The following is a 13607-nucleotide window of genomic DNA, read 5'->3' on the forward strand; positions in this document are numbered from 1 at the left end:
GAGGGGGCACGGGGACAGGTGGTGTGGGGAGAGGGGTGGGGCTGAGAGAGGGGGCACGGGGACGGTGTGGGGAGAGGGGTGGGGCTGAGAGAGGGGGCACGGGGACAGGTGGTGTGGGGAGGGGGTGGGGCTGAGAGGGGGCACGGGGACAGGTGGTGTGGGGAGAGGGGGTGGGGCTGAGAGAGGGGGCACGGGGACAGGGTGTGGGGAGAGGGGTGGGGCTGAGAGAGGGGGCACGGGGACAGGTGGTGTGGGGAGAGGGGTGGGGCTGAGAGAGGGGGCACGGGGACAGGGTGTGGGGAGAGGGGTGGGGAGAGAGAGGGGGCACGGGGACAGGTGGTGTGGGGAGAGGGGTGGGGCTGAGAGAGGGGGCATGGGGACAGGGTGTGGGGAGAGGGGTGGGGCTGAGAGAGGGGGCATGGGGACAGGTGGTGTGGGGAGAGGGGTGGGGCTGAGAGAGGGGGCATGGGGACAGGGTGTGGGGAGAGGGGTGGGGCTGAGAGAGGGGGCACGGGGACAGGGTGTGGGGAGAGGGGTGGGGCTGAGAGGGGGCACGGGGACAGGTGGCGTGGGGAGAGGGGTGGGGCTGAGAGAGGGGAGCACGGGGACAGGGTGTGGGGAGAGGGGTGGGGAGAGAGGGGGCACGGGGACAGGGTGTGGGGAGAGGGGTGGGGCTGAGAGAGGGGGCACGGGGACAGGTGGTGTGGGGAGAGGGGTGGGGCTGAGAGGGGCACGGGGACAGGTGGTGTGGGGAGAGGGGTGGGGCTGAGAGAGGGGGCACGGGGACAGGGTGTGGGGAGAGGGGTGGGGCTGAGAGAGGGGGCACGGGGACAGGGTGTGGGGAGAGGGGTGGGGCTGAGAGAGGGGGCACAGGGACAGGTGGTGTGGGGAGAGGGGTGGGGCTGAGAGAGGGGAGCACGGGGACAGGGTGTGGGGAGAGGGGTGGGGAGAGAGGGGGCACGGGGACAGGTGGTGTGGGGAGAGGGGTGGGGCTGAGAGAGGGGGCACGGGGACAGGTGGTGTGGGGAGAGGGGTGGGGAGAGAGGGGGCACGGGGACAGGTGGTGTGGGGAGAGGGGTGGGGCTGAGAGAGGGGGCACGGGGACAGGTGGTGTGGGGAGAGGGGTGGGGCTGAGAGAGGGGGCATGGGGACAGGGTGTGGGGAGAGGGGTGGGGAGAGAGGGGGGCACGGGGACAGGTGGTGTGGGGAGAGGGGTGGGGCTGAGAGAGGGGGCACGGGGACAGGTGGTGTGGGGAGAGGGGTGGGGCTGAGAGAGGGGGGCACGGGGACAGGTGGTGTGGGGAGAGGGGTGGGGCTGAGAGAGGGGGCACGGGGACAGGTGGTGTGGGGAGAGGGGTGGGGCTGAGAGAGGGGGCACGGGGACAGGTGGTGTGGGGAGAGGGGTGGGGCTGAGAGGGGGCAGGGAGTGGAGGCGGTGGTGAAGAGATGGGGGGAGGAGGAGAGGAGTGGGTTGTGGGCTGCAGAGTGGGGGGGGTGGCAGAGAGAGGGGAATTGCTGCTGATAATCAATGAATCAATGATCCACCCTGATCTGATTTTTTTTTTAAATTACACGTGATAAGATTTTTAAAAATTCTGAACTGCGTACGATCCCAGCAGTGAGGCTTGTTGAATCACTCGCAGCCCTTGGATTCAGATTGGACCTTGCGGTGAATGCGAATGAATTGGTGTCACGTGACATCAGATTGATGCCAACTGCTGAACTACACAAAGCCTCATTCTGGCACTCGACCAGGCAATAAATATTCCCGAAACGTTCACCCCCCTACTCACCCCATCCCTCAAAACAGCCAACGCTTGAACACTCGCTCTGTAAGTTGCAGGACCAATCTTAACAGTACAGGGAGAAATTGTGCTCCGGATTTATCTCCTTCCATCCTAACAGCTGAAGCATCCCCCGGAACGATGCTGCGGTGTTTATCAGCAGTGTTTGCAAACCTCAACCCCTTTATTTAAAGGCAGGTAAACTAGGCCTATATCCTCTAGAGTTTAGAAGAATGAGAGGTGATCTCATTGAAACATACAAAATTCTTACAGGGCTTGACAGGGTAGATGCAGGGAGGATGTTTCCCCTGGCTGGGGAGTCTAGAACCAGGGGTCACAGTCTCAGAATAAGGGGTCGGCCATTTAGGACTGAGATGAGGAGAAATTTCTTCACTCAGAGGGTGGTGAATCTTTGGAATTCTCTACCCCAGAGGGCTGTGGAGGCTCAGTTGTTGAGTATATTCAAGATTTTTGGATATTAAGGGAATCAAGGGATCTGGGGATAGTGCGGGAAAGTGGAGATGAGGTAGAAGATCAGCCATGATCTTATTGAATAGCGGAGCAGGCTCGAGGGGCCGAATGGCAGAGCAGGCTCGAGGGGCCGAATGGCGGAGCAGGCTCGAGGGGCCGAATGGCGGAGCAGGCTCGAGGGGCCCAATGGCAGAGCAGGCTCGAGGGGCCGAATGGCGGAGCAGGCTCGAGGGGCCCAATGGCGGAGCAGGCTCGAGGGGCCCAATGGCGGAGCAGGCTCGAGGGGCCGAATGGCGGAGCAGGCTCGAGGGGCCGAATGGCGGAGCAGGCTCGAGGGGCCCAATGGCGGAGCAGGCTCGAGGGGCCCAATGGCGGAGCAGGCTCGAGGGGCCCAATGGCGGAGCAGGCTCGAGGGGCCCAATGGCCGACTCCTGCTCCTGTTTCTCATGTTCCTACACAGCTGCCCAGTGAGATTAAGGCTGTGCGTTATAAGGTTGATGCTCTACAGTAAACAATGTTTTTTAATGGATTGATTCGGGTGTCGCTGGCAAGGCCAGCATTTATTGCCCATCCCTTATTGCCCTTGAATTTGTCAGAATTATTATTTAATGAAAATATATATGTGTAATATCAAATTGAACATTTGTCAATTTTTGTCACCAAATTCCTACCTCTCTCCTCCTTTGAGACACTCCTTAAAATGTGCCTCTTCGACCCAGCTTTTGGTCACCACCAATGTTCCGTGTAACAGGTGCCTTGTTCTGCGCGGCCTGTTTCTTTCAGTGCGCGGTCCCTTTACGTTTCTGCGCAGGCGCGGTGTTTACAGTGTAAAAGCTGGTGAGCGGCCTGCGCGGGACCTTTCAGATTACTGCACAGCCGCGCACACCTTAGTGGGGACATTGTTGGTCACCTGTCCTAATGTGGTTTGGTGACCTGTCGGATTGGCGTAAAAACCCAACTTGGTTCACCGATGTCCTTTAGGGAAGGAAATCTTACCCGGCCTGGGCCTATAGGTGACTCCAGTCCCACACCAGCGTGGTTGACTCTTAACTGCCCTCTGAAGTGGCCGAGTGAGACACTCAGGTGTATCTCAACCGCTACCAGCTGTTCAAGAAGAAGGCCCACCACCACCTTCTCGAGGACAATTAGGGATGGGCAATAAATGCCGGCCATGCCAGCGACGCCCACACCCCGAGAGTGAATAAGAATAAGAAATTGGCGGCCATGAAACAGGGACAGGTGTGCTGGGCTGCTCCAACACTTGTCCACAGACTCTGTTTCGTACGTCCTTTAGTCGAGGTGTTAAACCGAGGCCCCCTCAGGTTGTTAAAGATCCCACGGCACTATTTCGAAGAAGAGCAGGGGGGAGCTCTCCCCGGTGTCCCGGGGCCAACATTTATCCCTCAACCAACACCTAAAAACAGATGATCTGGTCATTATCACATTGCTGCTTGTGGGAGCTTGCTGTGCGCAAATTGGCTGCCGCATCTCCTACATTACAACAGTGACCACACTTCAAAAAGTCCTTCATTGGCTGTAAAGCGCTTTGAGACGTCCTGAGGTTGTGAAAGGTGCAAGTCTTTCTTTCTTTTAGAGGACTGGGTTTTGAGGGGCCGAATGACCTATTCCTCATCCCTCACTTGCCTCGTGTTGTCGGGATTCCCATACGGCACATTCTGGCTGTTTGTCTCCACCATGGTGACATCCGCTGCTTACACAATTAAGCGCTAAATGTGCCAAAGCAGGCGCTGAACAACCTAAAGGGGCATCTGGGAGTAATTCAGACTTTAAAGGATCAAAGGTGGAAGGTTTGTTGCCATACTTTGAAGTTCTCTGGGATGAGATTATTCCCAGCTGTTGTCCCTTCAAACCACGGTGTTCCAGTGAGTGACCATTTCAGAATTGTTCACTGTATTGTTTGCAGTATTATCATTGACACAATTCACCCCAGAGTTCTGTGCAAGCCGTCTTTCGCTGTATTATTTTTCTTTTACCTGTACTCAGTGTGGGCGACACCGGCAAGGCCGGCATTTATTGCCCATCCCCAGTCGCCCAAAGTTTGATACAACTTCAGTGGCTTGCTAGGCTTGTGGGTCTGGAGTCACCTATAGGCTCAGACTGGGTAAGGACGGCACGTTTCCTTCCCTAAAGGACATTAATGAACCAGCTGGGTTTTTACGACAATCCCGACAGCTTCACGCTCACTTTTACTGACCCCGGTTTTTTATTTCTTTAAACTGAATTCTCATTCTGAAACTGCCCTGTCGGGATTTGAGCTCAATGTTCTCAGGATTATTAATCCAGTGTTGTAGCCACTACAGCACCGTACCCAATAACCTTTTTCACTGAATGCAAACCGAAGGTTTAGTAGCGGTGCGACGATTTAAAAAGAAAACTAGCTTTTATTTTCTCCAACAGTTGTAGGCAAATAAACTTACAAAGACCGTCTCTCATTTCAGCCCCTTTTATGGTGAAGACTTCTATTGTGAAATTCCAAGAACTTTTCGCTACCTATCGTTTTATATTTTTGACAGAGATGTCTTTCGGAGGGATTCAATTATTGGTAAGTGGAACCCTTGCTGATCAGTTATTCCATGTTCGGATCAGTCTGCTGTTGCTGGCGCTTTGCCAAGTGCCAAGTCCTCATGTTAACTCTTACTTTCCACTGTTTATACTCATTTAAGGAAAAGAGTTTTGCACACTGTCTGTAGAAGGCACCAACAGACAATTGGTCCGTCTCCGGCACGAAGGATTCATCACATCAGCAATGGCTTTGTGACAATTATCGGTCCATGCCAAGAGCCAATCTTGGACAACTTGTGTCGTGTGATGCAGGGTGGGTGATAAACTCCAGGGTAGGAGAGCATTTATTTAACTCCAGGTCCGAGCTGGAGTTTAAAACCTTGGATCACTGTCGCCACAGCAGTGAGAAAAGTGAATCGTATACAGACACCTTCTGCCCTTCAGACTGAGTATAACTGTCTAAGTGGCAAATGGAGTTTAACCCTGAAACGTGTGAGGTGATGAATTTTGGGAGGACTAACAAGGCAAGGGAATACACAATCAATGGTAGGACCCTAGGACGGACAGAGGATCAGAGGGACCTTGGTGTGCATGTACTTAGATCCCTGAAGGCAGCAGGACAGGTAGATAAGGTGGTTAAGAAGGCATATGGGATACTTGCCTTCATTAGCCGAGGCATAGAATATAAGAGCAGGGAGGTTATGATGGAGCTGTACAAAACGCTAGTTAGGCCACAGCTAGAATACTGTGTGCAGTTCTGGTCGCCACACTACAGGAAGGATGTGATTGCATTGGAGAGGGTGCAGAGGAGATTCACCAGGATGTTACCTGGGCTGGAGTGCTTCAGCTATGAAGAAAGACTGGACAGGCTGGGGTTGTTTTCCTTGGAGCAGAGAAGGCTGAGGGGGGACCTGATTGAGGTGTACAAAATTATGAGGGGCATAGATAGGGTAGATAGAAAGGAACTTTTCCCCTTAGTAGAGGAGTCAATAACCAGGGGGCATAGTTTCAAGGAAAGGGGCAGGAGGTTTAGAGGGGATTTGAGGAAAAACCTTTTCACCCAGAGGGTGGTTGGAATCTGGAACTCACTGCCTGAAAGGGTGGTAGAGGCAGGGACCCTCACAACATTCAAGAAGCATTTGGATGAGCACTTGAAACGCAATAGCATACAAGGCTACGGACCAAGTGCTGGAAAATGGGATTAGAATAGACAGGGCTTGATGGGCGGCATGGACACGATGGGCCGAAGGGTCTCTTTCTGTGCTGTATAACTCTGTGAGTATAACTGCCATTGCCAGCTGCGGAGGAAGCGAGGGCAGCCAGGGAGGGCACAGGAGGCACGTGATTCCTGACCCAGGGAGCAGACTGACTAACAGCCAGTTATCTGGGCATGGCAGAGAGTGATAATAATAATAATTCAACTTTATTGTCATTGTACAATGCACAACGAAATGTGATCTTGCAAGCTCCCATGAGTCCAGTACAAATAACATTAACATTAAAAGCACCGCCCTGGGAGAAGCAAAGCCGCTGCGTCTGTGCGCCGCCATTCCATTTCCACCATTCCTCCTGTCCGACAATCTTCAGCCCAACGCCCGGGCCTGCTCACCAGCCGCCCCTCCTCGGGGCTCCTTCCGTGACCTTCTGCACCTGGTCTTCCCTGATGGTCACCCCTCCAGGTACTAACCAGGCCTGGCTCTGCTTAGCTTCCAAGCCTTGCCAGTGACCCTGTCCCTAGTCCCAGGACTCTGACTGAGGCGCGTGTTGTCCAGTTAAACAGCAGCAACAAGCTGCATTTATACAGCGCCTTTAATGTAGGAAAACGTCCCACGGCGCTGCACAGGAGCGATTATCGGACAATTCTTGCGACATCTGTTTCTTGTACTTCTCCTGTTATTTCCATCAGTTGAAAGCTTACAGCGGCAGCATTTTATATTCTGAAGGGTTACTCCACTCCTGCCCGCAGATTCTGAGCTCTCAGCTGTGGCTCAGGGGGAGCACTCTCGTCTCTGAGTCAGAAGGTCGTGGGTTCAAGCCTCCCCGACAGTGAGGCGCTCCCTCAATACTGCATATCTGACAGTGCAGCACTCCCTCAGTACTGCCCCTCCGACAGTGTGGCGCTCCCTCAGTACTGCCCCTCCGACAGTGCGGCGCTCCCTCAGTCCTGCCCCTGCGACAGTGCAGCACTCCCTCAGTACTGCCCCTCCGACAGTGCGGCGCTCCCTCAGTACTGCCCCTGCGACAGTGCAGCACTCTCTCAGTACTGCCCCTGCGACAGTGCAGCGCTCCCTCAGTACTGACCCTCTGACAGTGCAGCGCTCCCTCAGTACTGCCCCTCTGACAGTGCGGCGCTCCCTCAGTACTGCCCCTGCGACAGTGCAGCACTCCCTCAGTACTGCCCCTGCGACAGTGCAGCGCTCCCTCAGTACTGACCCTCCGACAGTGCAGCACTCCCTCAGTACTGCCCCTCTGACAGTGCAGTGCTCCCTCAGTACTGCCCCTCCGACAGTGCGGCGCTCCCTCAGTACTGCCCCTCCGACAGTGCGGCGCTCCCTCAGTACTGTCCCTCCGACAGTGCGGCGCTCCCTCAGTACTGTTCCTCCGACAGTGCTGTGCTCCCTCAGTACTGCCCCTACGACAGTGCAGCGCTACCTCAGTACTGCCCTTCTGACGGTGTGGCGCTCCCTCAGTACTGTCCCTCCGACGGTGCTGTGCTCCTTCAGTACTGCCCCTCCGACAGTGCGACGCTCGCTCAGCACTGCCCCTCTGATAGTGCGGCGCTCCCTCAGTACTGCCCCTCTTACAGTGCAGCGCTCCCTCAGTACTGCCCCTCCGACAGTGCAGCGCTTCCTCAGTACTGCCCCTCCGACTGTGCGGCGCTCCGTCAGTACTGCCCCTTCAACAGTGCGGCGCTCCCTCAGTACTGCCCATCCAACAGTGCGGCGCTCCCTCAGTACTGCCCCTCCGACAGTGCCGCACTCCCTCAATACTGCCCCTCCGACAGTGCTGCGCTCCCTCAGTACTGACCCTCCGACAGGGCAGCGCTCCCTCAGTACTGCCCCTCCGACAGTGCGGCGCTCCCTCAGTACTACCCCTCCAACAGTGTGGCGCTCCCTCAATACTGCCCCTCCGACAATGTGGCGCTCCCTCAATACTGCCCCTCTAACAGTACGGTGATCCCTCAGTACTGCACCTCCAACAGAGCGGCGCTGCCTCAGTACTGTTCCTCCGACAGTGCTGTGCTCCCTCAGTACTGCCCCTCCGACAGTGCAGCGCTACCTCAGTACTGTTCCTTCGACAGTGCTGTGCTCCCTCAGTACTGCCCCTACGACAGTGCAGCGCTACCTCAGTACTGCCCTTCTGACGGTGTGGCGCTCCCTCAGTACTGTCCCTCCGACGGTGCTGTGCTCCTTCAGTGCTGCCCCTCTGACAGTGCGACGCTCGCTCAGTACTGCCCCTCTGATAGTGCGGCGCTCCCTCAGTACTGCCCCTCTTACAGTGCAGCGCTCCCTCAGTACTGCCCCTCCGACAGTGCAGCGCTTCCTCAGTACTGCCCCTCCGACTGTGCGGCGCTCCGTCAGTACTGCCCCTCCAACAGTGCGCCGCTCCCTCAGTACTGCCCCTCCGACAGTGCCGCACTCCCTCAATACTGCCCCTCCGACAGTGCGGCACTCCCTCAGTACTGCCCCTCCGACAGTGCGGCACTCCCTCAATACTGCCCCTCCAACACTGCGGCACTCCCTCAATACTGCCCCTCCGACAGTGCAGCGCATCCTCAGTACTGCCCCTCCGACAGTGCGGCGCTCCCTCAGTACTCCCCCTCCGACAGTGCAGCGCTACCTCTGTACTGTTACCCCGACAGTGCTGTGCTCCCTCAATACTGCCCCTCCGACAGTGCGGCACTCCCTCAATACTGCCCCTCCGACAGTGCGGCGCTCCCTCAGTACTGCACCTCCGACAGTGCAGCACTCCCTCAGTACTGCCCCTCCGACAGTGCAGCGCTCCCTCAGTACTGCCCCTCCGACAGTGCGGCACTCCCTCAGTACTGCCCCTCCCGACAGTGCAGCGCTCCCTCAGTACTGCCCCTCCGACAGTGCGGCACTCCCTCAGTACTGCCCCTCCGACAGTGCGGCGCTCCCTCAGTACTGCCCCTCCGACAGTGCGGCACTCCCTCAGTACTGCCCCTCTGACAGTGCGGCCCTCCCTCAGTACTGATCCTCCGACAGTGCGGCCCGCCCTCAGTACTGATCCTCCGACAGTGCGGCCCTCCCTCAGTACTGATGCAAAGGATTCCATGGCGCTTTTCAACAACAACAACTTGCATTGATACAGCGTTTCACAGGAGTGTTATTCGAGGAAGAGCAGGTGTGAAGTACTGGACAACATTCCTCCCTCAACCAACACCACCAAAAACAGCTTAACTGGGTACTCATCACGTGCTGGTGATGTTTATGGGACCTTGCTGTGCGCAAATTGGCCCGTCACAGCAGCGGCTTGCAGCACTTTGAGACATGATGAGTTACGACCTACAATGATCTTGGTGCTTGTTAAATGTTCGGTTTTGATTTCCCCAGCACACCCGGCAACCACCAGAGTGAACCGCCCGAGACATCTGGCTTTGTTACAGCCAGTTGCAGCTGCATCAGCCTCCGAGCATAACGTTCAGTTTGCAAGCCACAACACTGCTAGGATTCCAAGGCAGAACAAAAATGTATTGTATCAGCCAGTCTGTCATATGAGACAAACAAAAGACCTTGAGTCATGAGCCATACTGTTCTTGTTTACTTAGCCATGCAATGGTGAAATCTGATATATATTGCAGGACATCAGCAACTGCCAGGTATGTCAGCCCTGGCCCAGTGGGTCGCTCTCTCGACTCTGAGTCAGGAGGTCGTGGGTTCAAGCCCCGCTCCTGAGTTTTGAGCACAAAAATCTAGGCTGGCACTCCCAGTGCAGTACTGAGGGAGCGCTGCACTGTCGGAGGGGCAGTACTGAGGGAGCGCTGCACTGTCGGAGGGGCAGGACTGCGGGATTGCTGCACTGTTGGAGGGGCAGTACTGAGGGAGTGCTACACAGTCGAAGGGTCAGTACTGAGGGAGTGCTGCACTGTCGGAAGGACAGTACTGAGGGAGCGCCGCACTGTCGGTGGGTCAGTACTGCGGGAGCGCCGCACTGTCGGAGGGGCAGTACTGAGGGAGCGCCGCACTGTCGGAGGGGCAGTACTGAGGGAGTGCTGCACTGTCGGAGGGGCAGTACTGAGGGAGTGCCGCACTGTCGGAGGGGCAGTACTGAAGAGCGCCGCGCTGTTGGAGGGGCAGTACTGAGGGAGCGCCGCACTGTCGGAGGGGCAGTACTGAGGGAACGCCGCACTGTCGGAGGGGCAGTACTGAGGGAGCGCGGCAATGTTGGAGGGGCAGTACTGAGGGAGCTCTGCACTGTCGGAGGGGCAGTACTGAGGGAGCGCCGCACTGTAGGAGGTGCAGTACTGAGGGAGCGCTGCACTGAGTGGCGGTACTGAGAGAGAGCTGCACTGTGGGTGGGGCAGTACTGTGGGAGCTCTGCACTGTCGAAGGGGCGGTACTGAGGGAGCGCCGCACTGTCGGAGGGGCATTACTGAGGGAGCGCTGTACTGTAGGAGGGGCAGTACTGATGGAGCGCCGTACTGTCCGATGGGCAGTACTGAAGTAGCGCTGCACTGTCGGAGGGGCAGTACTGAGGGAGTGCTGCACTGTCGGAGGGGCAGTACTGAGGGAGCGCTGCACTGTCGGAGGGGCAGTACTGAGGGAGCGCCGCACTGTCGGAGGGGCAGTACTGAGGCAGCGCTGCACTGTCGGAGGGGCGGTACTGAGAGAGCGCTGCACTGTCGGTGGGGCAGTACTGAGGGAGCGCTGCACTATTGGTCGGGCTGTACTGAGGGAGCGCCGCACTGTCGGAGGGGCAGTACTGAGGGAGTGCTGCACTGTTGGAGGGTCAGTCTGAGGGAGCGCCGCACTGTCGGAGGGGCAGTACTGAGGGAGCGCCGCACTATCGGAGGGGCAGTACTGAGGGAGCGCTGCACTGTCGGAGGGGTGGTACTGAGGGAGCGCCGCACTGTCGGAGGGGCGGTACTGAGGGAGCACTGCACTGTCGGAGGGGCGGTACTGAGGGAGCGCCGCACTGTCGGAGGGGCAGTACCGAGTACTATTTGAAGTGGAGTAGGGAGAACACCTGGTGCCCTGGCTAATATTCATCCTGAACTAACGCCAACAAAGCAGATCAGATTTTCTGTTTGTGGGATCTTGCTGTATGGAATTAGCCGCTGTGATGGCCTACGTAACAGCACTTTGGATGTCCTGAGAAAGTGCGAAGGTGCTGCTTATGTCCTAGATGTTTCCTTTCTTTATTGGCCTACTCTGCCGAGGGAGTTAATGAGTTTTGTATTGCAGGAATACTGCCTTTCTTTCTCGTGTTTTGTTTAAGTGGAATGGCTGTTGTGGAAGAGAACTGACTTAACCCCTGGCTGACCCAGATTGGCAGGAATCCTGGTTACACTGCTGGGGATGTACTGAGTTTAGTTATAAAAACAGAAAGTGCTGGAAACACTCAGCAGGTCAGGCAGCATCTGTGGAGAGCGAAGCAGAGTTAACGTTTCAGGTCGATGACCTTTCGTCTGAACTGAGTGTCGTTATGTCTTCGTGTGCGGAGTATAGCCCAATAGTATGTGGCTCGGCGTCAAATTTTATTTGAAAATCGCTCCTGTGAAGTGCCTTGGGATGTTTCTCTATCTTAAAGGTGCTATATAAATGCAAGCTGTTGTTGTAGCATGTATTTCTAAAATTTGACTCCGAGCCACATAAAGAGATATTAGAGCAGGTGACCAAGAGCTTGGTCAAAGAGGTCAGTTTTAAGGAGCGTCTTAAAGGGGGAAAGAGAGGCGGAGAGGTTTAGGGAGGGAATTCCAGAGCTTAGGGCCCCGGCTGCTGAAGGCACGGCCACCAATGGTGGAGCGATTAAAATCGGGGATGTGCAAGAGGTCAGAATTAGAGGAGTGCAGAGATCTCGGGGGAGGTTGTGGGGCTGGAGGAGATTACAGAGATAGGGAGGGGCGAGGCCATGGAGGGATTTGAAAACAAGGATGAGAATTTTGAAATCGAGGCGCTGCTTAACCGGGAGCCAATGTAGGTCAGCGAGCACAGGGGTGATGGGTGAACGGGACTTGGTGCGAGTTAGGACACGGGCAGCCGAGTTTTGGATGACCTCAAGTTTATGTAGGGTGGAATGTGGGAGGCCAGCCAGGAGTGCATTGGAATAGTCAAGTCTAGAGGTAACAAAGGCATGGATGAGGGTTTCAGCAGCGGATGAGCTGAGGCAAGGACGGAGACAGGTGATATTACGGAGGTGGAAATAGGCGGTCTTAGTTATGCTGCGGATATGTGGTCGGAAGCTCATTTCAGGGTCAAATATGACACCAAGGTTGCGAACAGTGTGGTTCAGCCTCAGACAGATGTTAGGGAGAGGGATGGAGTCAGTGGCTCGGGAACGGAGTTTGTGGCGGGGACCGAAAACAATGGCTTCGGTCTTCCCAATATTTAAATGGAGAAAATTCCTGCTCATCCAGAACTGTATGTTGGACAAGCAGTCTGACAATTTAGAGACCGTGGAGGGGTCGAGAGAAGAGGTGGTGAGGTAGAGCTGGGTGTCGTCAGCGTACATGTGGAAACTGAGGCGGTGTTTTCAGATGATGTCACCAAGGGGCAACATGTAGATGAGAAATAGGAGGGGCCAAGGATAGATCCTTGGGGGACACCAGAGGTAACGATGCGGGAGTGGGAAGAGAAGCCATTGCAGGTGAGTCTCTGGCTACGATTAGATAGATAAGAATGGAACCAGGTGAGTGCAGTCCCACCCAGCTGGACGACGGTGGAGAGGCGTTGGAGGAGGATGGAGTGGTCACCGTGTCAAAGGCTGCAGACAGGTCGAGAAGGACGAGGAGGGATAGTTTACCTTTGTCACAGTCACAAAGAATGTCATTTGTGACTTTGATGAGAGCCGTTTCGGTACTGTGGCAAGGGCGGAAACCTGATTGGAGGGATTCAAACATGGAATTGCGGGAAAGATGGGCATGGATTTGGGAGGCGACATCACATTCAAGGACTTTGGAGAGGAGAGGAAGGTTGGAGATGGGGCGATAGTTTGCAAAGATGGAGGGGTCAAGGGTTGTTTTTTTGAGGAGAGGGGTGATGACGGCAGATTTGAGGGAGAGGGGGACAGTACCTGAGGAGAGAGAACCGTTAACAATGTCAGCTAACATGGGAGCCAGTAAAGATAGTTGGGTGGTCAGCAGTTTGGTGGGAATAGGGTCGAGGGAGCAGGAAGTGGGTCTCGTGGACAAGATGAGCAAGGAGAGGGCATGAGGGGAGATCGGAGAGAAACTGGAGAAAGATGTGAGTTCAGGGCTAGGGCAGGGGGAACCTTAGAGGAAGTTTGGCCTAGTGGGCTAGGGGAAGGAAGGGAACTGGCAGAGGCAGCTGAATGAATGGTCTCAATCTTAGAGACAAAGAGGTCCATGAGCTCCTTGCACTTGTTGGAGGTGAGGATGGAGGAGACAGGGCAGAGGGGTTTAAGAAGACGGTTAGCAGTGGAAAATAGAAGCCGGGGTTTATCTTTGCATTCCAGAATGATTCTGGAATAGTGAGCAGTTTTGGCAGACGAGAGCAAGACCCGATAATGCTTTATGTGGTCCAGCCAGATCTGGCGGTGAATGGCTAAACCAGTTGTCAAGTCTGCGTCCCTTGGACTTAAGGGAGCGAAGATGAGGGCCGTACCAGGGGGAATGGCCAGGGTGAGGGA

General features: G+C 55.9%; 1 protein-coding gene across 1 annotated transcript in view; it reads left to right on the forward strand.

Annotated features, from left to right (window-relative positions):
- rasa3 (RAS p21 protein activator 3) overlaps positions 1-13607 on the forward strand; it is a 135152-nt gene that overhangs the window by 15800 nt on the left and 105745 nt on the right. The window contains exon 2 of the mRNA XM_085998364.1: positions 4715-4818. Coding sequence (XP_085854490.1) covers positions 4715-4818 — 104 coding nt within the window. The remainder of the gene's footprint in view (positions 1-4714; positions 4819-13607) is intronic.

Source organism: Somniosus microcephalus, chromosome 10 (assembly GCF_052327205.1).
Source record: "Somniosus microcephalus isolate GS21.2 chromosome 10, FLI_Smic_1.0, whole genome shotgun sequence".
Lineage (NCBI taxonomy): Eukaryota > Metazoa > Chordata > Chondrichthyes > Squaliformes > Somniosidae > Somniosus > Somniosus microcephalus.